The sequence below is a fragment of the Astatotilapia calliptera genome, chromosome 14 (genome assembly GCF_900246225.1).
Source record: "Astatotilapia calliptera chromosome 14, fAstCal1.2, whole genome shotgun sequence".
NCBI classification, from domain to species: Eukaryota; Metazoa; Chordata; class Actinopteri; order Cichliformes; family Cichlidae; genus Astatotilapia; species Astatotilapia calliptera.
This window is the reverse complement of record NC_039315.1, coordinates 34,903,899-34,927,952: the sequence shown is the minus strand read 5'-3', so window position 1 is coordinate 34,927,952 and position 24,054 is coordinate 34,903,899. Positions and strand designations below refer to the sequence as shown.

The 24,054-nt window shown below is 42.1% G+C and overlaps 1 protein-coding gene and 1 long non-coding RNA gene across 2 annotated transcripts; both read right to left on the bottom strand.

The window, feature by feature from the left end:
• Positions 1-18,533: 18,533 nt before the first annotated feature.
• Positions 18,534-20,280, bottom strand: LOC113036682 (uncharacterized). The gene is made up of 2 exons (XR_003274482.1): positions 18,926-20,280; positions 18,534-18,791 (listed from the first exon to the last, which is right to left on the bottom strand). It is a non-coding gene; the product is annotated as an uncharacterized LOC113036682 (long non-coding RNA).
• A 154-nt stretch (positions 20,281-20,434) lies between these two features.
• LOC113036681 (zinc finger BED domain-containing protein 1-like) lies at positions 20,435-23,004 on the bottom strand. Its single transcript, XM_026193112.1, has 2 exons — positions 21,790-23,004; positions 20,435-21,564 (listed from the first exon to the last, which is right to left on the bottom strand). The coding sequence occupies exons 1-2, from the start codon at positions 22,860-22,862 to the stop codon at positions 20,913-20,915; spliced, it is 1,725 nt and encodes a 574-aa protein (XP_026048897.1). The 5' UTR covers positions 22,863-23,004; the 3' UTR covers positions 20,435-20,912.
• Between the last annotated feature and the right edge of the window lie 1,050 nt (positions 23,005-24,054).

Genomic DNA, 24,054 nt, shown 5'->3' with positions numbered 1-24,054 from the left:
TCTGTCCGTAACGACAACAACAAGTCAGAGAAAGGTGGTGGGTTGTCCTTTTGCTGTTCTAATTGTAGTTTGGTTAGTATAGTGTTATCCCAACACCCACGACAAAACTGCTTCAGCAGATGCTTATTCATGTCAGCAGCTGCAAGTCCTCCTTGCTTTACAACAGTGCTGAGGGTTAGCTGCAATCTTTGGAGGTAAGCGGATGGTCGTTCACCTGGATTTTGAAGAATGTTTAAGTATTGAGCATACAATTCTTCACCATCTTGAACTGTTCCAAAAGCGGAGTCAAGTACACTTAGTATGACTGAAGGCAATGTGTTGGGACTTAGACCTTTAACCAAATCAGCAGCAGGTGACAACAGGCTCTCTATAATACGCCTGGCGACGTATAGAGCTGACAAACTGGGGTCGGCAAGCAGTAGATCAATTTGGGAACGCCATGATTCAAAATCTGCTTCACTACTTGGCTTAGGAATCCTTCCTGAAAAAGCACGGAGACGTAGTGAAGTTGTGGTGCTTATGTCTGGGTTTCGGACCACATGCTCAACAACAACCCTTTGTATTTGTGGTGGGTTGAGATCAGGGGCTGTGAGTGATACTCTTGGAGTTGGTCCAGTCTGGCTTTGACGAGGTCGTGCCCCCTGCTGGTCAGTGGAAACCTGTCTGGCAGGAGGTGAAGACAATTGCTGCCGCTCCAGTTCCCTTTCTTCTTCCTCTACACCAATGTCCTCATCTACTCCATTTTCCTCATCATATTCAACTTTTCCATCATCACCTGCTCCTGCTTCATGCAAATGTTGACCAATCTGCCTCATTACTGTCTTCAAGACATCTTCAAACCGGTGCCCGCTGCGATCAGCAATATGCTTGAGTTCTTTGAGGTAATTGGGAGGGGGACTGCTGCTGTCCTCCGTGGCGGCGTACTCACAGGCCAAAGCTGTGACGCGGAAAACAAGGTCGGCAACACTTTTAGAACAGTGGGTGTATGGCAGAAACGGCTCTAGAGTTGTAAAAGCAGTGGTATCTACAAACTCAGCGATCAGGTTTTTGAAGAAAGTACTTGCGGGATCATTTACGTAAAAATGACGGCTAAGATTCCCATAAGTACGCAAGTAGTCAAGAATTTCATTATCAGATTTTGTGTTAGACACACCGGAGATCATCACAGACTGTGATATATTTATGCCAGAAAGTGCAACTGAATCCATTTTTGATTTTATGTTCAGCAAAAGCGAAGTAAATAAGTAAAGAAAACTGTACGTAAGACCCCAAAATATTCACACACAAAGGCTCCTGGCTGGCTCGCCACTTGTAACGCGGTTAAAGGACCAGGGCGCCTGACTGCAGCCTCATAGACAATGAGCTATCAGAATAAGATTCGACTATGGAGCCTGAGGGTGTGAATAAAACACAGGAAACAAAAGTAGAGCTCAAATATATATATATTATATTTGTTATGAGAAGTGTATAGACGGATGTACAAAAGAAATAGAAACATATGCATATATATCACAAACAAAAATAATGTTGACAATACAAAACAGCTTAGTAGGTTCCAAAAGGAGGTGGGATGAGGTGTAGTCCAGTATGTGATTTAGTTTAGTTCCATGGACCTGTGATAGGTCATGTGTTAACAATTTGTGATTCAGTCCATAGGTTCACAATTCCTACCGCAACGTAGCGGTGGTCGGGTGGCTCGCCATCTCGCGCTGATCAGGGCTGATCGCGGGAGAACAAAAAAAACCTGACCTAAACAAGGTCAAAAAACAGAAATTATCATTCACAGAAGAAAATGAAACAGCATTCTACTGCTGTGACAAAATAAATACATAAATCCATAAATAACAAAGTCAAGTAATCAATGCCACGTTTCATACAACAATCAATAAACCATCATCTCTTATAATGAATGTCATTCTAAATACTATTATAGAAAGACATTCTCATGGGTCCCATCAAAGTATATCAGCGTTAAAGCTAATAAATATTATCCAAAGTTAATCAAATATATTTACAAAACTCATTTAATCACAGGTGTTGCGCAACAGATTCAATAATGTAAATGGAATTTAACTCAATGCAAAATCTCATAGGCCGTTTCGGCATTTCATCAGAAAAGTAACAAAAAACATCCAAAACGGACAAAACTACAAAAATCAAATCACTCGTTCAACTCTAGATACGTTAAGTCAACATTCGGCCATAATGGAATAAACAAAAACAACAATATTCAATAGATGACACTAGTAATTGCACTTACTGTCGCTAGCCTAGCATTAGCTTACCGGCATTGTAGGATGTGCGATCGCGGCTCCGCATGTACATTAATTGTGACAAAACAAAACAAACAAATAACTCACCGTTGAGTCGAGTGTGAGGTAGTGTAAAGATGAATGAATCGGCCGGGTTATTGCACGCTGTCAACTGGCCTGTAGTGCAAAATTTGTCGTGATCTGACAAGTACGCCAACCACAGGGACAACAGCAGCCAGAGGAGCAGGGACATGCAGCTGATTGACCCGGAACTTATACAGGATTAATACCCGCCACAATAAAGGGACTGGCGGAAGTGGGGTCAGAAGTTACCGTGGTTACACATGGCTAGTTGTCAACATTTCCTCAGCTGCAGCTAACAGTTTACAGTTTATTTGATCAGGTCTGGAGGCCGACAGGTCAAGTGTCCAGTAATAATGCAAATCCCCACTGTCCTGATGAACCATTGTCTCAGCAGTTTCACCTTTTCCTGCAGCTATCATCCCAATGGATTATTGAAATTCCAAGTTTCATCATCATATCTCTTCCCAAGAGGTTCACCGGACAAGTTGGGCACATTACAACTGAACTCTGAACTGCCTCTCCTGTGGTAGGATCTCTAATCCAGACTGGTTTAGAGATTCTATGCTGATTTAACTGACCATTTGCAGACTTCACGTAAATTGTGCCATTTGAAGGGTCAACTCCTGACACATGATCTTTTAAAACAGTTTTATCTGCACCTGAATCACACAGAAATTGAACAGTTTTGCCTTGCACAGTTAACGTGCGAACTGGTTTTACTTCTTTCCCTGACAGATTTAACAATACTTCAGTCAAATCTAGAGTCTGAAACACAGGCTGTTGTAAATTCTGGCAAAGTAAGGGATCATTTGTACATGTATGTGTGTTAGCAGTGTCAACAGGTGCTAGTCATTTATTATAATAAGGGTTTCTTGGATCAGGGCGTTTATACTCTTCAGGCATGCGATCAGGACACTCCCTTGCGTGATGGCCCATTTCCCCACATGCATAGCATCTATCATCTCTTTTCCCACGGTTCCTCCCAAATTGCCATGAGTCTCTATTTCTCCTATTCCTGCCTCTATTTTGCCCTCTTCCAGCCTGTCCCTGAAACAAAATTTCACCTGCTAAAAAAGCAGCGGCCTCAGAGCTTTGTGACTTCTTTTTTTTATTTTTAATGACTTCCTGTGCATGGCGGGCCCAGTTCATGCATTCAACGGACCCGTCAGTGTTATGACTAACATTTTGTTTTCTGATGAAATCAGCAATGGGTGAATGAAAGCCATTCATCAAAGCATGTTTTAACTGCTGCTGATATGGGCTGGCCTTCTCTGCACTCTCTTCAAGGCCACTATGTTCTTTGAAAACTTCCTCTAATCTCGCCCTGAACTCATGAACATCTTCTCCTTCTTTCTGCATGCATTGGGCGATTTTGTTGTAATCTACAGAAGCTTTAAAAGTATTTCTAAGACGCTCATAAACCCCATCAACTTGGCCTCTTAAATTTGCATTGCCATAGGCTAGGACTGTATCACCATCCCTCCCTGTGTAGGTGCCTCGCACCCTAGCCCAGTTATATGTGAGACACTTCCTAAAGGTGGCTTCTGTTTCCTGACCGTTTAAACGATACGAGGAGCAGAGTTGCTTGTGTCGGGCGATAAATTCATCAACATTAGTCAACGGGTTTCCTAAATCTTTACATGCCTCTGCACATTCAGATTCAGTCCATGGCCTGTAAACACAAATAACACGGCTTTGGTCATTTTCAACACCAAAATGGGGATTTGCAACCTCCACCATGGGAAAGGTATCATGAAAAGAGTAGACAGGCATACCAGCTGCACTCGCCTCATGGCTTTTAGATTTGGATCTAGTGTTATAAGGACTTAAATATTCTGCTGCGGCATCCCCAAACTCCAGCCGTACTCTGTCCTCCTCCTCTCTCTCTCTCTTCTCCTGCTCCTGCTTTTCTTCCTCCTCTCTGACCTCTCTCTCTCTCTCTAATGCTGCTCTACGCTGTTGGTCCTTTAACGTCAGCACCTCTGAAGTAGACTGCACCGTCTCATCTTCAGGTTTGACAGCTAATGCCTGCAAAGCTGCTCTCTTCGCATTCACTGCCTCCTGTCTTTTCTGCGCCTGCTCCAACCACAATTTAGCGGACGCCAGTTGTAACTCCTTCTCCTGTTTCAATTTTCCTTTCGCACAAGCTGCCTTTACTGTCAACTGATCTACTAACATTTGACATTGTCCTACAACCAATTTACCTTCAAAATCATATTTCTTGCGCCAATGTCCTAAATACTTTGCGCTACCGGGAGCGAATTTCATCATAAACTTCTCATCACCCTCTGACACACTCTTGGTTGCTTGGGAACCCATAATAACAACAACAACAATGACAATAATGACAACAACAACAACACAAAATAGGTCTATCGTCCAGCACACTCTGGACCCCGCGGAACTTCTCAACGCCTCACAAAGTGGCGGAGAACTCACCTCTCGCTCCACAAAGCAGCGAGGAACCCAGTTATCGCTCCACAAAGCAGCGAAAAACTCACTTATTATTATAATTACTTATTATTATCACTTATTAAGTAACGAACTTCTCAACGCCTCGCAAAATGGCGGAGACTGCACAACGACACGGTTATAGAGTCGGCCTCTGTAAACTTACTTGGTGTTGCTCATTGCGTGTAGCATCAGTCTCGAATCCCGTCAATCATCATCCATCGAGGAGAAAAAACAGACGGCTAATCCACCGGCCCGATGACGAATTCTCACGCCTCGGGACTTTGTTGCAGGACCGCTATAAGTCCTGGCTGACGTCAGTCTTTCGGTGTGTCTCTTTTCCCCTCGGTGAACGTCGACTCCAGGGATCCGGCTCTCGAAGGACCAATTAATGATAGGTTTGTAGCATAAACCTATTCGCTGGAACGTTAAGGACAATCTGCTACGCAGCAAAAAGCAAGACTCAAGGCACCAAAGTTCTCTGGTTACTCATGCATGAGGGAGACCTGGCTGGAGCCAAGCGTCGTTCCACCACTTGACCACTGTCAGACTCTCAGCCAGGTTTCCCCACAGCACTCCTTTTATTGTGGTTACATGAATATGCATAGGGTCATTAACATATAACATCTTACATAGGTATACATGTGAACAAAGAATACTGTGTGTGTGTGTGTGTGTGTGTGTGTGTGTGTGTGTGTGTGTGTGTGTGTGTGTGTGTGTGTCAAAAGGGTCATATAACATCCTTGGTCAGGAAGAGGGTAGACTAGACCCCCCCGGTAAGGAAGTCCAGCAGTTCATCTAAACAGAAAAGCACTTAGACTAGAACAGACGTAGCTACGTTAATCCTACCATAAAACAATTAAGACAAGATGCGACCTCTTCCCATGCTCCCAGGATGTAGGTGTGCATTCTAGTGTGGAATACACACCAAGCCTCTGTAGCCTGTTAAAGATCACACAACTTATCACTACACAACTTATCACTACACAATTGATTATACACCTCTAAGCATATATGGTTAAATGTTTCCTAATACAAATGACAATAATAAAATCTAAACCCAACAATCTCCAAGACTCTCTTTGAAAGAACTAAAAACCTTTGTTCTCATGGTCCAATCATGAGTGAACTCCCCGATGAAGCCTTGTGTGCTAAAACATGTCAGAGTTTTAAAGGTTAAACATGAGTTTCCAAAACGTTTTGCTGGAGAACAATGAACTATTTGACTGAGTTTCAATCATTTACAGACGAGCAAAACCAGGACAGAGAAAAAAGGACAAAACTGACTCAGTAAAAAACAAAAGAAGATCCCATGTAGATCTGTATTATGTAGAAGTTCAGCCCAGCAACCAGTTCAGTTCAACACAAGTTGAAATGATTCTATCTGAACTCTGTGGAGCCTGATCTCAAGCTTTTTGAGTCTGACACAGAAACCAGAGGATCTTTCTGTGTCTTCAGATTCACTGTGATCCAGTGATGGGAGTGATTTCAGCCCTGAGTGATCGCGCTGATGTTTGCACAGAGCAGACAATGAGGTGAATGTTTGGGCACATTGGTAACAGTGAAACAGTTTATTAGTAACGTGGGATCGTTTGTGTTTGGAGTATGAACTGAGATTCCTGAAGCTCTTGTCACACTGGTCACAGCTGTAGTTTCCTTCCATGTGTGCACGTTCATGAATGTTACAATGACCTGAATGTGAGAAGCTTCTCTCACAGTGTCTGCACTTGTGTGGTTTCTCTCCTGTGTGGACTCGTTTGTGTGATTTAAGCTGACCTCCAGTGGTGAAGGATGACCCACACTGATCACAGAGGTGCTTTTTAACCCCACTGTGAATCAGTTCATGTTGTTTTAAGTGATGTGATGTGGTGAAGCTTCTCCCACATTCTTTGCAGTATTTCAGTTTGTCTCCAGTGTGTCTACGTTGATGTCTTTTTAGGGTCTTTTGCTGACTGAAAGTTTTTCCACAGAGGTCACAATGAAAGTCTTTCCCACCACCACAGTGATGACAGGGTTGAGAACTGGATCCATCTGTGTCGCTCTGCTTCTAAACAAAGACACAAAGACAGTGTAAGTCAGTCCTTCAACATTTGTATCCTGAACGTCGCCTGAAATAAAGAGCATCTCTGCAGACGTCCAACTACATTTGACTGTTTCAGTTAACACACTCAGTTTACTGGGCTGCAATAACTACAATACTACCACCATAATACTACAGTAATACTAAAATCATAACTGAAAGGAAAATCTGAATAATCACTCAGAGCTGCTTTTCCATGCAGTAGAATTGCTAACATGCTAACACAGTTTAATGAGCAGAGTTGTTCCAAACAGTCAGGCTAAAATGACAAGATAACAATATAAATACATACCTCACAGTAGCTGCACTTGTAGAGTCTCTTTCTGGTGTGGATCTGTTGGTGTTGTCTCAGGTGATGTGGAGATTTAAAAGTCTTCTCACACAGGTCACATTGATAAGGTCTCTCCTCAGTGTGGGTAAACATGTGTTGTTGTAAGTGTGCGTCTGTTGTAAAGTATTTGCCACACTGTTCACAGCAGTACACATCATGTCTGGTGTGAATGCGTAGGTGTGTATTTCGGTTCCCTCTCCGGCTGAAAGTTTTTCCACAGATGTCACAGCTGTATGCCTTAATTCCAGAGTGGGTAACTAGATGATTCTGTAAGTGGCTACTGTGAGTAAAAGCTCTGCCACACTGATCACAGCTGTACACTTTAACTCCACTGTGGATGAGTTGGTGTTTTTTTAGGGAACGCATCCAGGAAAAAGACTTTCCACACAAGTCACAGCTGAACGGTCTCTCTCCAGTGTGGATGACCTGATGCTGTTTTAGTGAAGCCTTCAGAGTAAACTCCATCCCACACTCGTCACAGCTGTATGCCTTAATTCCAGAGTGGGTAACTAGATGACTCTGTAAGCTGCTACTTAAAGTAAAAGCTCTGCCACACTGATCACAGCTGTATGCCTTAATTCCAGAGTGGGTAACTAGATGCCTGTATAAGTGGCTACTTTGAGTAAAAGCTCTGCCACACTGATCACAGCTGTACGCTTTAAATCCACTGTGGACGAGTTGGTGTTTTTTTAGGGAACCCTTCCAAGAAAAAGACTTTCCACACAAGTCACAGCTGAACGGTCTCTCTCCAGTGTGGATGACCTGATGCTGTTTTAGTGAATCCTTCTCAGTAAAACCCTTCCCACACTCGTCACAGCTGTATGCCTTAATTCCAGAGTGGGTAACTAGATGACTCTGTAAGTGGCTACTTTGAGTAAAAGCTCTGCCACACTGATCACAGCTGTACGCTTTAACTCCACTGTGGATGAGTTGGTGTTTTTTTAGGGAACGCTTGAAGGAAAAAGACTTTCCACACAAGTCACAGCTGAACGGTCTCTCTCCAGTGTGGATGACCTGATGCTGTTTTAGTGAAGTCTTCAGAGTAAAACCCTTCCCACACTCGTCACAGCTGTATGCCTTAATTCCAGAGTGGGTAACTAGATGACTCTGTAAGCTGCTACTTTGAGTAAAAGCTCTCCCACACTGATCACAGCTGTATGCTTTAACTCCACTGTGGATGAGTTGGTGTTGTTTTAGGGAACCCTTCGAGGAAAAAGACTTTCCACACAAGTCACAGCTGAACGGTCTCTCTCCAGTGTGGATGACCTGATGCTGTTTTAGTTTAGCCCTCACAGTAAAACCCTTCCCACACTCGTCACAGGTGTGTTTTTTCTCTCCCTTTCTTCTGTGAGGTTTGTCGGCCTCCTGAGAGCGCTGACTTCTGGCTCCATGTTGGTCCTGCAGTGACAGAGATACAAACAGAGGCAGTGAGTGAAATGCAGTCGTGGAACAAACTCAACCTTCAAACTCCATTAACACTAGTTTTAAACCTGAAGGTGGAGCGTGGCACCAAACACCTTAAAGGTCTCTTATCCCCACCTGCTGGTAGTTCTAACACATTACATCCAACCTGCTGTTAAAGATAATTCATGACTGTTCAAACACTAAAATCATGCACACACACACACACACACACACACACACACACACACACACACACACACACTTTTATAATTTAGATTATTTTGTTGTTTCCTATTACATATTTCTATAATTTGTATAGATTTATACAGAATTATTCAGTGATAATAAATCCTATGTTTGTTTATTCTAAAGGAACCCCGTTAGCTTCCACAACAGATGTTGCTCGTCTTCCGTCAAATACTCACATAAAATATTACACAATAAAGTGGATTCAAGATATCCACATAATTTCACTCTTACATCCACAGTGAGGTTTCACAATTGTTCAAATATAAGCAATCAATAATAATAATAATAATATCAATAACATTGAGGCACATTAGACAAATTTCAAAAACAAATCATGTCTTACAATATTTACAACAACTAAAAGCTCTGTAAATCGGCTTTTAAGTGTTCATTGAAGTTTTGAATAATTCTCTAATTTTTTAAGGCAACTTATTCCACTTAAAAGTTGCTCTAAATGTAACAGTTTTACAAAACGTTACTTTTAACTCGAGCATTTACTAAATTGCAGTTTGTTGAAAACTGTGTAATATGATGATGTATTTCATCTGGATACTGCAGCTGAGCAGAATAAATGTGGTGTGTTTAACAGAATTGCTTTCTTTAGAACTACAAGTAAGCCATAGAATATTTTAGCCTGTACAGGAAGCCAAGAAAGGTTATTATGCATTTGATCAATATTAGTATAGTATGACCATCCTCCATACCCGCTTGATACCATAAAGGACAGGGCTGTGGCTCCCCACACTCCCTAGCAGATCATTACATGGAGAAACCTTTGGAATGCAAGCATGCTGATCCACACAGGTATGCACACAGGTGTACACATGGGTATTCACAGACGTGGACTAAAGCTTTCTCGGCTGCTGCCTCAAAGCACACTGTGCGCTGTCTATCTTGCGTGCTGAACAATATCGTCTATTATTTAGTAACTATTGATATCTATGACTAGCTAGTTTATTGTGATGGTGCTTTTTTTCTATTATTATGTTGCTCTTTGTTGTTTGCTGTCTCCTCTGTTTGTTTTTTTATTTTTTTTCTCCATACAGGTGACCCAGGAGTTTTTTTTTTGTTGTTTGTTTTTTTTTTTTTTTCCTCTCTTCCCCCCCTTCTCACCGTCTCTTCTCCCCTTTGGTTTTCTTTCTTTCTCTCCCCCTCTTTCTTTCATTCTTTCCCCCTGTCCTATTAAAAAAAAAAAAAAGTATAGTATGAACATCTTCACACTAATCTGGACGCCTTATTCTGGACTAACTGAAGTCTGTTAAGATCTGTCTTATTAGCTGCTGACCAAATGATTGAACAATACTCCAGATGAGACATTACTAGTGCATTAATGACATCTTTCATAATGAAGAAGTGATACACAAAGAGCATTTCATAGCCATAGCTATGCCTTGTCGGCAGAGTTATGTGACATTAGTGATGTTTGTACTTTCAGCGTTAACTTGGTTTTAAAGCCTTTAAAATATACGCCGTTCAATAGTCGACCTTAATCTGACAGAGAATGTGATGATTTTGTGGATAATTAAAGTCAGTCATATATCCACAAACACAACAAGCTGAAAGTCAGTGATGCTGCTCGGTTTGCAGTCCTGAACATCACGGCACAAGCAGGATTCACTACACTGTTAATTTCAATTCAATTCAATTCAATTTTATTTATATAGCGCCAAATCACAACAAAAGTCGCCTCAAGGCGCTTCATAGATACAGAGAAAAACCCAACAATCATATGACCCCCTATGAGCAAACACTTTGGCGACAGTGGGAAGGAAAAACTCCCTTTTAACAGGAAGAAACCTCCGGCAGAACCAGGCTCAGGGAGGGGCGGCCATCTGCTGCGACCGGTTGGGGTGAGAGAAGGAAGACAGGATAAAGACATGCTGTGGAAGAGAGACAGAGGTTAATAACAGATATGATTCAATGCAGAGAGGTCTATTAATACATAGTGAGTGAGAAAGGTGACTGGAAAGGAAAAACTCAATGCATCATGGGAATCCCCTGGCAGCCTACATCTATTGCAGCATAACTAAGGGAGGATTCAGGGTCACCTGGTCCAGCCCTAACTATATGCTTTAGAAAAAAGGAAAGTTTTAAGCCTAATCTTAAAAGTAGAGATAGTGTCTGTCTCCCGAATCCAAACTGGAAGCTGGTTCCACAGAAGAGGGGCCTGAAAACTGAAGGCTCTCCCTCCCATTCTACTTTTAAATACTCTAGGAACAACAAGTAGGCCTGCAGAGCGAGAGCGGAGCGCTCTAATAGGGTGATATGGTACTACAAGGTCATTAAGATAAGATGGGGCCTGATTATTTAAGACCTTGTATGTGAGGAGCAGGATTTTGAATTCAATTCTGGATTTAACAGGAAGCCAATGAAGGGAAGCCAAAACAGGAGAAATATGCTCTCTCTTTCTAGTCCCTGTCAGGACTCTTGCTGCAGCATTTTGGATTAGCTGAAGGCTTTTCAGTGAGTTTTTTGGACATCCTGATAATAATGAATTACAGTAGTCCAGCCTGGAAGTAATAAATGCATGAACTAGTTTTTCAGCGTCACTCTGAGACAGGATATTTCTAATTTTAGAGATGTTGCGCAAATGGAAGAAAGCAGTCTTACATATTTGTTTAATATGTGCGTTGAAGGACATGTCCTGGTCAAAAATGACTCCAAGGTTCCTCACCGCGTTACTGGAGGCCAAGGTAATGCCATCCAGAGTAAGAATCTGATTAGATACCATATTTCTAAGATTTTCAGGGCCGAGTACAATAACCTCAGTTTTATCTGAATTAAGAAGCAGAAAGTTAGCGGCCATCCAGGTCTTTATGTCTTTAAGACATTCCTGCAGTTTAACTAATTGGTGTGTGTTATCTGGCTTCATGGACAGATAGAGCTGGGTGTCATCTGCATAGCAGTGAAAATGTATGCTATGTCTTCTAATGATACTGCCTAAGGGAAGCATGTATAATGTAAACAGAATTGGTCCTAGCACTGAACCCTGTGGAACTCCATAATTAACCTCAGTGTGTGAAGAGGACTCTCCATTTACATGCACGAATTGGAGTCTATTAGATAGATATGATACAAACCACTGCAGCGCAGTACTTGTAATACCTACAGCATGTTCTAATCGCTCTAATAGGATATTATGATCAACAGTATCGAACGCTGCACTGAGGTCTAGCAGGACAAGCACAGAGATGAATCCACTGTCAGAGGCCATAAGAAGATCATTTGTAACCTTCACTAAAGCTGTTTCTGTGCTGTGCTGAGCTCTGAAACCTGACTGAAACTCTTCAAATAAACCATTCCTCTGCAGATGATCTGTTAGCTGTTTGACAACTACTCTTTCAAGGATTTTTGATATGAAAGGAAGATTGGAGATTGGCCTATAATTAGCTAAGACTGCTGGGTCTAGAGATGGCTTTTTGAGTAAAGGTTTAACTACAGCCAGCTTGAAGGCCTGTGGTACATAGCCGATTATTAGAGATAGGTTGATCATATTTAAGATCGAAGAATTAATTAATGGCAGGACTTCTTTGAGCAGTTTTGTAGGAATGGGGTCTAAAAGACACGTTGATGGTTTGGAGGAAGTAATTATTGAAGTTAACTCAGAAAGATCAATTGGAGAAAAAGAGTCTAACTTAATATCAATGGTACTAAGAGTAACTGTAGATAATATTACATCTGTGGGATGATTATTGGTAATTTTTTCTCTAATGATAAAAATTTTATTTGTGAAGAAGTTCATGAAGTCATTACTAGTTAACGTTAAAGGGATGGTTGGCTCAAAAGAGCTCTGGCTTTTTGTCAGCCTGGCTACAGTGCTGAAGAGAAACCTAGGGTTGTTCTTATTTTCTTCAATCAGTGATGAATAGTAAGATGTTCTGGCTTTGCGGAGGGCTTTCTTATAAAGCAGCAAACTATTTCTCCAGGCTAAATGATGATCCTCTAGATTTGTGACACGCCATTTCCTCTCCAGATTACGAGTCATCTGCTTTAGGGTACGTGTTTCAGAATTATACCACGGAGTCAGGTACTTCTGATTTGAGGCCTTAGTTTTCACAGGAGCTACAGTATCCAGAGTCGTACGTAGTGAGGAGGTGAAATTATTAACAAGATAATCGACCTCTGTTGGGGTAGCGTTCAGATAGCTGCTTTGCTCTGTGTTGGTACAGGGCATTGGAGATGATAACAGTGGGTGGATTATATTCTTAAACTTAGTTACAGTGCTTTCAGAAAGACATCTACTTTGATAAAGTCTACTCTTCACCGCTGTGTAATCAATTATTGTAAAAGTAAATGTTATCAGGAAATGATCAGACAGGAGAGGGTTTTCAGGAAACACTGTTAAATGTTCAGGTTCGATGCCATATGTTAAAACAAGATCTAGAGTGTGATTAAAGTGGTGGGTGGGTTCTTTTACATTTTGAGAGAAACCAATTGAGTCTAATAACAGATTAAATGCCATGTTGAGGCTGTCATTTTTAGCATCTACATGGATGTTAAAATCACCCACAATAATTATTTTATCTGAGCTCAGAACTAAATTAGATATAAAGTCTGAGAAATCAGACAGAAACTCTGTGTAAGGCCCAGGTGGACGATAGATGATAACAAGTAAGACTGGTTTCTGAGTTTCACAGCTGGGGTGGACAATGTTAAGCATCAGGCTTTCAAATGAATTAAAAGTCTGTCTTGGTCTTTCATTAATTAATAGGCTGGTGTGAAAAATTGCTGCCACACCGCCCCCTCGGCCTGTGCTTCGAGATTTCTGGTAGTTAGAATGGCTCGGGGGTGTTGATTCATTTAAACTAACATAATCATCCTGCTGCAACCAGGTTTCTGTAAGGCAGAGTAAATCAATTTGTTGATCAATTATTAAGTCATGTACTAACAGAGACTTGGAGGAGAGAGACCTAATATTTAATAATCCACATTTCACTGTTTTACTCTTTGGTTCAGATGTGGATACTGTATTGTTCTTTCTTTGTAATTGTTTATGTTTAAGTTGTTTGTTGCTGGTTTTTAGTTTGTTTTTTGTCTTTTTGGAAGCTGACACAGTCTCTATGGAGATGGGTTTTTGGGGGGGTAGCAGGAGGAGAGAAGCTGCAGAGAAGCGTGTAAGACTGCAACTCTGCTTCCTGGTCCCAACTCTGGATAGTCATATTTTGGGGGGTTTAATAAATTTGTCCATATTTCTAGAAATGAGAGCTGCTCCATCCAAAGTGGGATGGATGCCGTCTCTCCTAACAAGACCAGGTTTCCTCCAGAAGGTTTGCCAATTATCTATGAAGCCCACATCGTTTCTGGGACACCACTCAGACAGCCAGCAATTTAAGGAGAACATGCGGCTAAACATGTCACTCCTGGTCTGATTGGGGAGGGGACCAGAGAAAACTACAGAGTCCGACATTGTTTTGGCAAAGTTGCACACCGATTCAATATTGATTTTAGTGACCTCCGATTGGCGTAACCGGGTGTCATTACTGCCGACGTGAATTATGATTTTACTGAATTTACGTTTACCCTTAGCCAGCAGTTTTAAATTTCCTTCAATGTCGCCTGCTCTGGCCCCTGGAAGACAATTGACTATGGTTGCCGGTGTCTCTAGCTTCACATGTCTGAGAACAGAATCGCCAATTACCAGAGTTTGACCCCCGGCGGGTGTGTCGCCGAGTGGGGAAAAACGGTTAGACACATGAACGGGTTGGTGGTGTACCTGGGGCTTCTGTTTAGGACTATGCTTCCTCCTCACCGTGACCCAGCCTCCCTGATTCCCCAGCTGCTTGGGACCTGCCGGGGAACAGCTAGCGGGGCCTACGCTATTTTCGGCTGCACCAGCTACAGGGGCCTGGCTAGCTACGGGTGAATGAAGGGTGCGAAGCCGAGTCTCCAATTCAGTAATCCTGGCCTCCAGCGCTGCAAATATGCTACATTTGTTACAGATATCATTACTGCTAAAGGAGGCCGAGGAGTAACTAAACATCTGACACAATGAGCAAGAAAGTGCAGGAGGGACAGGTGAAGTAGCCATGGTGCTAATGAGTCGGCTACGAGCTAAGCTAGGCTAGCGAGACAGTACAGAGACAGTGAGTGAATACTTTGGCTATAAATTAGGTAGTGAGTACACAGAAAGTGTGCTTCGGATGAAGCACGTGAAGATTATACTATGAAAGAAGAATGTATTTAAAAGTTGTTAATTAAATCGCTAAGCAAATAAGCTACTCAGAAACACCACTGTGTTTGAGCAGGAACAGGAAGTGATGGCTGGTTAATGTTAGCTGTCTAATATTGCTGCCTCTGTTCGGTGGTGTCGAGCCAAACGCACTTTAACGTGTGTTTGAACGAGCTGACGGTTCACTCGTTAAGCTGAAAGAAAGATGCTTTAATCACAGCAGTCACACATGTGTCCACTGCACCATCTGGAACTCTTCTTGTTTACACTCGTAATAACACAAACACTAAATCCTGCTTCTCTGGTGCTGTTGTGTAGCAGTGTGTACACCTGAGACTGTCACCTGTCTGTCTGTCCTGCACTCTCTCTCTGTTTCTTTCTCTCTGATTGTGGAATAAAAGTATGAACATGTGTTTATAAGTTACACTTGTGTTTGAATCCTGCAGCTTATCACACATTTGATTTCCATGTGTGACGACTGCAAGTGTCCAGAGTGAGGACAGACTGAGGGAGCCACTGCTGCACATCATCTGTGAGGCTTTGCAGCCCTGATGATCCACCAGGACAAACTCAGCAGTGTGTGAGGAAGAGGAGGAGGAAGAGCCAGCAGCAGCTGACAGATGGAGAGAATAGACAGACTGTTCCCTGTTTGTGAAGGACTGCTAGGAAAGTTTAACATAACTGTCTGTGCTGAATCAGTCTTATTAGGTAATGTTCAAATAATGTGATCATCCCAGTGTTTTCAGTGTGGGAGAAAGTACTCAGGGCCTTCAAGTTACACACTATGAAAGGCAGCAACAAGTTTAATGTTCAGAAACCTAAAGTCTGTATCAGCAGCAGAATGGAGCTAAAAATAAATGTTTGTTTCAGTTCTATGAAGCTTTGAGTATTTTGGATCAGCAGCTGCTGTGTTTGTTGCATCATATTGCTGTAACTGTTTATATGCTTTATATATTCTGAGCTAAGCTGATCTATAGTGTTACATCATATTCTATAAGGATGTTATGTGTTTGTAGACTTTCTGCCCAGTTTGACCCATTTAGCAGAAGTCAGCCTGTTTAAGGCTCTGATATCTATTCTGTGTGACTTAAAGCAGTTATGACATGGTCTGATTTTCTCAACCAATAAAGGAATATTTCATATATCAGTCTACTCTTCATTCTATCAGACACAGTTATCACAGCTCCTACATTTGCTTTTTACACATATATGTAAGCACTGAGCCAAATTTAGTACCAACATATTAAATGAACAATATTTGTCTCTTATATATGATACATCTGTATACACACTGTCACAGATACTTGTCTGTGAGTGAAGTGATTAATATAATAACTATAATATTGGCCATATTATATTTACATTACCACAGTGAGATGACTTTAGTCTCATGAACAACATCAGCTAATTGTTATTTACAGCTAATCTTAAACGACTGTTCAGTACAGAAATGAAGCCCAACAATCATGTTTCACAGTCCTGTGGTCTCAGCCTCAGATACTCATCAAATCACACAGAGCTCATGTAGAAACAAATGAACTAAATATGTTCTCCTTCATTTCTGTCAAACAAAGCTGTATGAAACGTTTCCAGCTGTTAGTATCATGGTTGCTAGGCAACCTGGGCAGCGCGACGGAGGCTAGACGTCCCATTTCACGAGCCTCGCACTTCGGCCTTAGCGGTCTTTGAGTACCCTTGAGGACTTTAAAGCTGCAGAACCTGAATCGGGATACAGCCATGATGATCTCCAGCCTCGTGCTCGCCAACATTCTCACCTGAGTTAAGAAGACGATCACTGAAATGGTCTCAGCAGGTCCTTTGATGACAGCAATGAAATGCAGCGGTAAGGCTTTTTGGGGATTAAGTTCGTTTTCATGGCAAAGAAGGACGATGCAGTTCATCTGATCACTCCTCATAACATTCTGGAGTGCAGGCAAAATGCTATTATAAAAACTTAAGCAGCAACTTCTCCAGGTTCCAATATTTATGCAATTCTCAAACCTTTTGGCCACGACTGTATAACCTCTTCTGAAGTTTAGTGGATATTATACATGGTTATGCTCAGGATGTGTCGGCCAGTTTCCACTGGAAACGCCTTTTGGTTAAACTGTCAGCGAGGAATTTGCATTTGCACTGTTACATTTTTATATAACTTTAATGCACATAAACAACAGCTGCTTGTTTCAGTGAAAATACATTGATGGGTTTTTAATAAAGTTGTGCAGCTGTAAAGTATTTTGTCTGGTGTCAATTCTATCGTCAGCTACATCGTTATGGCAAATGTTCAAATGTATATGGTGATAAATATCTTTGGTCATATGGTCCTGCTCTGTCTGTCACCTTCTGTGTTGAGCTCATTGTTTCCTCTGTAGTGGCTGAGCTGAGTCCAAGTAGCTGAAAATGTTCCTCTGCTGCTCCGTCAGACTCTCCTCCTTCTGCTGATCAGCTGGGACACAAAACAGATCTTTGTTAGGCTCCACACTGCACTGAAGAGTCAAAGTGTCTCATATGTTCATCTGACAAGTAAAAGAACACATTTTTGTTTCCCGAGGTGGGCAACTTGTTGGAAACAAACACAAAAGGTTTGAGCACTGATACCTGCCATTGCTGGCATTGAAAGATGCAACGCCAGCAATGTGGATTGTCAAGACTCAAACCAATCATCAAGCAAAGACAACAGGGATCATTTGTTTCTGTTTATTTAGCATTCACAGCATTTGTAGTTGCCTTCTGTGCAGGGGAAGTCCACGCACACTGTGTGGTACCGCCATCCGCAGAAGGTGCATTCAACCTCTGTAAGAGAAACGAGATTGTCTGAGACTGAAATGATATTCACTAAAGAAGTGGTGATTTGTAAAACTTCACATTTTGATCCGGGACGTACTCTGCATGAAAACAAGCGTTCACTCTTCCTTCTCAACAAATGACAAGGGCGGAGCCTTATACCACGTGATACAGAAGCTGTGCCGTGTGATGCTAAAATTAGCAGGGAAACAACAACGGAGAGCACGTCAGGGATGACGAGAAAGTGACAGGAGAGTGAGTGAGTCGCTGCCATTAGGAACTAGTTTTTATATCACAGCCTGGAAATCACACAGGACCATTTCTGCAAGTGTAAAGTCGTCATTGGAGGAAAATCATTGTGTAGTTTGTGCGACTGAAGAATTGTCCCAACTACATGTGCTGCTGACCCTTGACCTTTCCTTTAGGTGCACAGAGGAGTCTGTGGGAACATCCAGAACTGAGGCATCTTGTGTACAAACGTGTTCAGACCAGATGTCAAATGATGTCAGATGTCATCCGTGAATGGATGCAACTGTGGATCGTTCCAATAAAATGAGGCAGTTTTGTAAGTACAAGCCCACTACAACCCATCATCAACATTTTAAATTACATTATACATCTTCACTGATATAAAGCACCACTATTTTAACCTGATTCACTTTTTCCACCCTAACAGTTCATTCCTCAAATCAAACAAGATATTTGACCCTAAAAAAATGCATCAACAAATAATTTTGTAATAAAATATTTATTCTTCAACTTTTACAAGTGAAATCAAACAAGTGTGTTTAAGAGTGAAACCAGAGTGGAAGCTGCTCATATAGAGTCCAACCCAGGCTAAAGTAAGCTGAGTAGAGCAGCACCATCAAAGTGTCGGCTCTCTGAACACGGTGCAAGATCGCCATCTGCAGGACAAAACTAGTTTTTCTCGCCCTCCTCGTCAACATCAAGATGATGTCATCGTACAGCAACTGATTCCCTGTCCGTCTGGAACAAAGCATTTACATTAAAAAAGACATTTACAGAAAATACAAACACCAACAACACATCTGATCATCACATGATATTTTATTATTTATTATATTATATATTTTTATTGTACCATCAACATCAACAAATACCAGCATATTTTCTTTGAGATTGAGTAGAGTGGACCTTTCCCTTGGTTCGCTTCCTGCTCGCAGCATCAGCTGACCTCTGACTTCCTGGTTAAGGTCTCTCAGCGTTGACTGGAATATCAAATCGGACTCACACCATGTTCTTGTAATGTGGTCATGTCTGTCCGCTGTTTGAAGAGCATCTCTGGCCTAAACACAATAGGAAGAACAACAACACGGCAAAAAAAAAAACAACACATTTCCATATTAGATGAAGGGCACCGTAACTGGAAATGGTAACATTCATCTGATGCTGCTTTGGATTTATCTTCTGTTTTAGATCAACTTTGATCACTTCGAGCCATCTTAAGTCCGTTTGTTCTTCTCACTCACTAACGTCTCGTATGATTTCAGATCCCTGCTGTTCCCCAGCTGCCCTGTAGGTGGCCTCAGTGTGTCTCACACCATTTACAGATGATTACAGGTCGTTTACAGTTCAAACAGGTCCAACATAAGAAATATGCAGAAAATATCCTGCTATAACAGTTTGGGTCAAAGTGCAGATGTTCCAGATGTTCTGAGTCTGTCTGTGTTTCATGTTAACATGTAGATGTTGGACCAAAGTGAAGCTTTTTGATGTGACAGCAGGAATGTGAAGTGTAACTCTGAGCTGTAGGAAATGAAACTAAACGGACTTTTTCTCCTTTATTTATAGGAAAGTGTAGGAGAGCAACAGATGAACAAGCGTTACTGTAACAGGAAACATCAGAGGACCTTTATGTTCATCATCATCACTGTTTCCTTGTTCTGTCACAAACACACACTTCCTGCTCTCTCTCTGATGGATCTGATTGGCTGTTTCATTCACAGGAGGTCAGGGCGTCACACAAACAGCTTTAACTGCACAACGACACACTTTAAATCATCTGCAGACAAACCTGTGTGTTTGATTTATGAAGAAATAATAAAGACGTGTGTACAGCTGTCCATGAAGCAGCTTCTCACACAAACTCTGACACTTCAGCCACTTTAATTCCTGCAAAGCTGCGTAATAAAGAGCTGTGACTGCTATGAGCTGCTGATGATGACTGCATGAAGCTCTCAGCTGAAGCTTCTTTCATTTAGTTTAATGTTAATGTCGCCTTTTTAAGTCTGTGTGAGGATTTTAATGACACACATTAAAGGAGCTTCTTTGATTAGAACCAAATTCATGTTGATTTTCAGCCTGAAATGATAAAAACTTTAATAATTCTGTTTATAATCATCAACCTGGAGACTAATGAAAAGTATAATAGTGAAAAAAAAGCCTTTATTATTTGAGTAATGCCTGAATCTGCTCAGAGACAACACAGAGGTGTTGATGACAGTTTGACATTAACTGAATTAAAAACTAGGGCTGTCAAATGATTAAAATTTTTAATCAGATTAATCACAGCCTAAAAATCAATTAATCATGATTAATTGCAATTCGAAATATGACCAAAATGTGTGCAAACATACGGACAGATAGTGGATTTTTACACACTTGTTATTTAATGCTAAGACCACGCTGAGTGGCCTGCGTTCACTCAGCGTGGTCTGACGTAGGCTGGGTGTTGTGCTGGAAGCGAATTAATCACAGCCTAAAAATTGATTAATCGCAACTCGAAATATATGTGTATATGTGTATATATGTGTAAAAATCGGGACAGATAGTGGTTTTTAACACACTTGTTTGTTTTATTTATTATTAATTGTGAGTACAAACAGTACAAGCAGAACAGGGCTTCAAATAATTGTGAGGGATTTTTACTGAATGTTTTCCACCCGTTTAAATCTAGCACATTGTTTTATCCATATACATCTTCAAGTTCACAGAACATAGGCCTAATTCAACAGGCAAAATAGAAAAAATCTCCAATCATCCTTTTGGGTAAGGTAGATTAGTGCAAAAAAATATGAACAACAGTGAAAAGTATTGTTTAAATCACATTCAACCATAGAACAAGCTCTAAACACACGGTCCTCTGGTCTACTCATCCTTCAGCCAGTTGCTGAGACAAACCAACTTGTCCACGTTCTCTGAGTGCAGAGCAGACCTCTTCTTGTTCACAATGTGCCCTGCTACAGAGAACAGCCTCTCACAGGGCACTGTGGAGGCAGGAGTGGCCAGGTATCTGCGAGCAAGGCGGGCCAGCTGGCTGTGGGCTCCTGCATGAGCTGCCCACCACTGTAAGGGACAGTCCTCTAAGGCAGTGCAGGGCTCTGCTCTGTAGCGCTGTATGGCTCTGTCCTGCTGTACCTCCTCCTCTGACTCAGAGTCAGAGTCCATCTGCAGCAGGCTCAGCCTCTTCCTGGCTGGACCTTCTTCTGCAGTGTGTGATCTTCTAGGAGAGTCTTCATGCAGCATGCCTGCCAGTGTGGTCCACACTGCTTCTCTGTCAGTCTTGGGCACACTGCGTAGGTCTTTAAAACGTGGGTCCAGTGCAGTTGCGATCTGGAGCCATGCATAGTTGGTATGTTCCTGGCGGGAAGCAAGGTCTTCCTTAAACTTCTCTTTAAACCTCACCACATATGCAGGGTCCTCATCAGTTACTTCCATGACACGGCGCAGGTGGCAGAAGGCTGGTAGAACTACAGAGCAGGAGACGTAGGCCTCTCCTCCCAGCAGTTCAGTCACATATCTGCAGTGGAATACACACACACACACACACACACACACACACACACACACACACACACACACACACACACACACACACACACACACACACAGATAAGACAGCAAATTAAAAAAAGCTTTTTATTACTAGGTATTAAGACATTTTCATAATAACAAAACTGATTTAAGATGTATGTTTGATACATTTAATCTAAACCTACAATTATGGTCACAATGACAGGCTCACCTGCAGGGCTCTAGAAGTGTCTCCAGTCTCTGGAGTTTGTCCCACTCTGGAGGCGTCAGGAGGACAAGTTTATGCTTTTGTTTATCCAGAGTCGCGGTTACTGCAGTTTGGTTGCGGATCAAGCGCTTCACCATCTCCAGCGTGGAGTTCCAGCGCGTAGGCACGTCCTGGGCCAACGGCTCCTGCTTGCGCCCCAGTGACACCTGCTCTGCGTTCAGCTCTGCTGTGTTTGCTGGGCTGTGCTTAAAATGGCCAACAATTTTGCGGCATTTGGCCAGCGCAGTGACAAAGCCACTGTCTGCGAGACTCACTGTGATGCATCTCTGTAGAATGTGCGCGGTACACGGCATGTGATTGAATGGCATGATGCGAGCCGCGGCGATCATATTGCGCGCACTGTCCGTGCCTACTGTTGTCACCTTCTCCTCAATTCTCCACCTGCGAGCAACAGTCTGGAACTGCTCTGCACAAGCCTCCGCAAAGTGCCGCTCTTCCGTTTTCATTATAGTCAGCGCAAAGGATGTCAGACCCCAGGCTTCAGTGATTAAATGCGCAGTAACTCCCAGGTAATTGTTATTACTCAATGATGTCCAGTGGTCTCCTGTCAGAGCCACGCATTCTGTGTGAACTAAAGCCTCTTCTTTTTTCTTTTTCTCCGTTTCATACAGTTCGTGGATTCGAATTGTTATTGTGCTTCTCGCTGGGGGCTTGTAGGACGCGTCCTGAGATGCAACCTTTAAAACATCCGCAAAGCCCTTGTCCTCCACAATGCTTAGCGGTCTACAGTCCTTTGCTATCCATTTGGCTATATTGTCGGTCAGTTTGTCCAAAGAAGACTTACCGAGTGGCCTGCGTTCACTAAGAGTGGTCTGACGCAGGCCGGGTGAAGCTGCTGCCCCGACAAACGCGTGTTTGGCATTAAGGTGGTATTTTAAGGTAGAATTTGAACGGTGAAATTGAAACTCTTTACTACAGTGAGTGCAAATTACAACGCGTTTGTTTATTGTCCCATCTATGTTCTTCTTGTATTTGAATTCCCCATCCAGAAGGCCATCCTGTTCCTGCTTCTCCATTTTCAGTGGCGCGGTAAACAAATCAAGTGGAATTATGGGAGCGACTTTTTTTTTTTTTTTATCTGCGTGTTGCGCTAAATAGTTAAATATTCTAACGTAATTAATTCCAAAATTTAATTATCGCAATTAACGCGTTAATTTCGACAGCTATATTAAAAACAAAGTGCTCTTATTGTGAAAATCTGCCTCCTACTTCTTTAAATCATTTGTATGTATTTTTTAACGTCACAGTGAAACATTGAGGCATTAATCTGACACAGTTTGATCAGCAGCTGTGTTTTCACTGACGTTTCACTTTGATTTGTTCAGGCTGAGCAGAGAGGATCGGTTCTCTGTGTGCGCACTGCTGAGAAACACAAGCTCATTTCTGCTGTTTCATGAAAAGTGTTATGGAGGAACAAGAAGTTCAGCCTCTAAACTCTCAGCGTGAGGACTGAGTGAAGAGTTTCAGAGCAGAGAGTTTTGGCTCACAGCTTTTAGCGTCTACACAAAGAGACGATTACGCACTTGATCTGAGAACATCTCCACCTCCTACAAACAAACTCTCCTACGAGCAGCTGTCACAACCACAACAGGCAGAAGACTGGATTTCTTCAGGTCAGATTTACTGCAGTTTGCATAAATTGTGTGTCACAGACATTGTAGTTCACATTTGTGTGATTCGTTTAAATCTTCTCCTCCTGAAAGTGAAACTCTTACAAACACATCAGGCCACAACCTGCTGCAGGTTGTGCAGCAGGTTGTGAACATCGATTCATTAATGTTGAATTCTCTGCAGCTGCTCTGTTGCCATGTTGTTGCAGTACCGTATTTTCACGACCATAAGGCGCACTTAAAAGTCTTAGATTTTCTTCAAAAAGTACGGCGCGCCCTATAGCGCAGTGCCCCCTATGTGTTGTAAGGAGGACGTAGTAGAGAACACCATGAGAACGTTAAAGGGTGAAGTGTGGGCGTTGATCGTATATACCGGGACAATCGCACATACGTGTATAAAAGAACAGGTATGTGCGTTATGCAGGACATCGTTGTTTTAACAACCCTGAAAATGGCAAAGAGACACGCTTACGAAGCACAGTTTAAACTGAAGGCCATCAGCTACGCGGAGGAACATGGAAATCGAGCAGCGGCGAGAGAATTTAAGGTTAATTTAATGAATCGATGGTTCGCAAATGGAGGAAGCTGGAAAACAAGC

Bases quoted from the DNA above. Each gene is read 5' to 3' on its own strand.
- LOC113036681 (XM_026193112.1), bottom strand. From the start codon at position 22,862: ATGGAGAAGCAGGAACAGGATGGCCTTCTGGATGGGGAATTCAAATAC. The intron at 21,565-21,789 runs GTGAGCCTGTCA...ATTCCACTGCAG, and splicing joins ACACTTCTAGAGCCCTGCAG to ATATGTGACTGAACTGCTGG.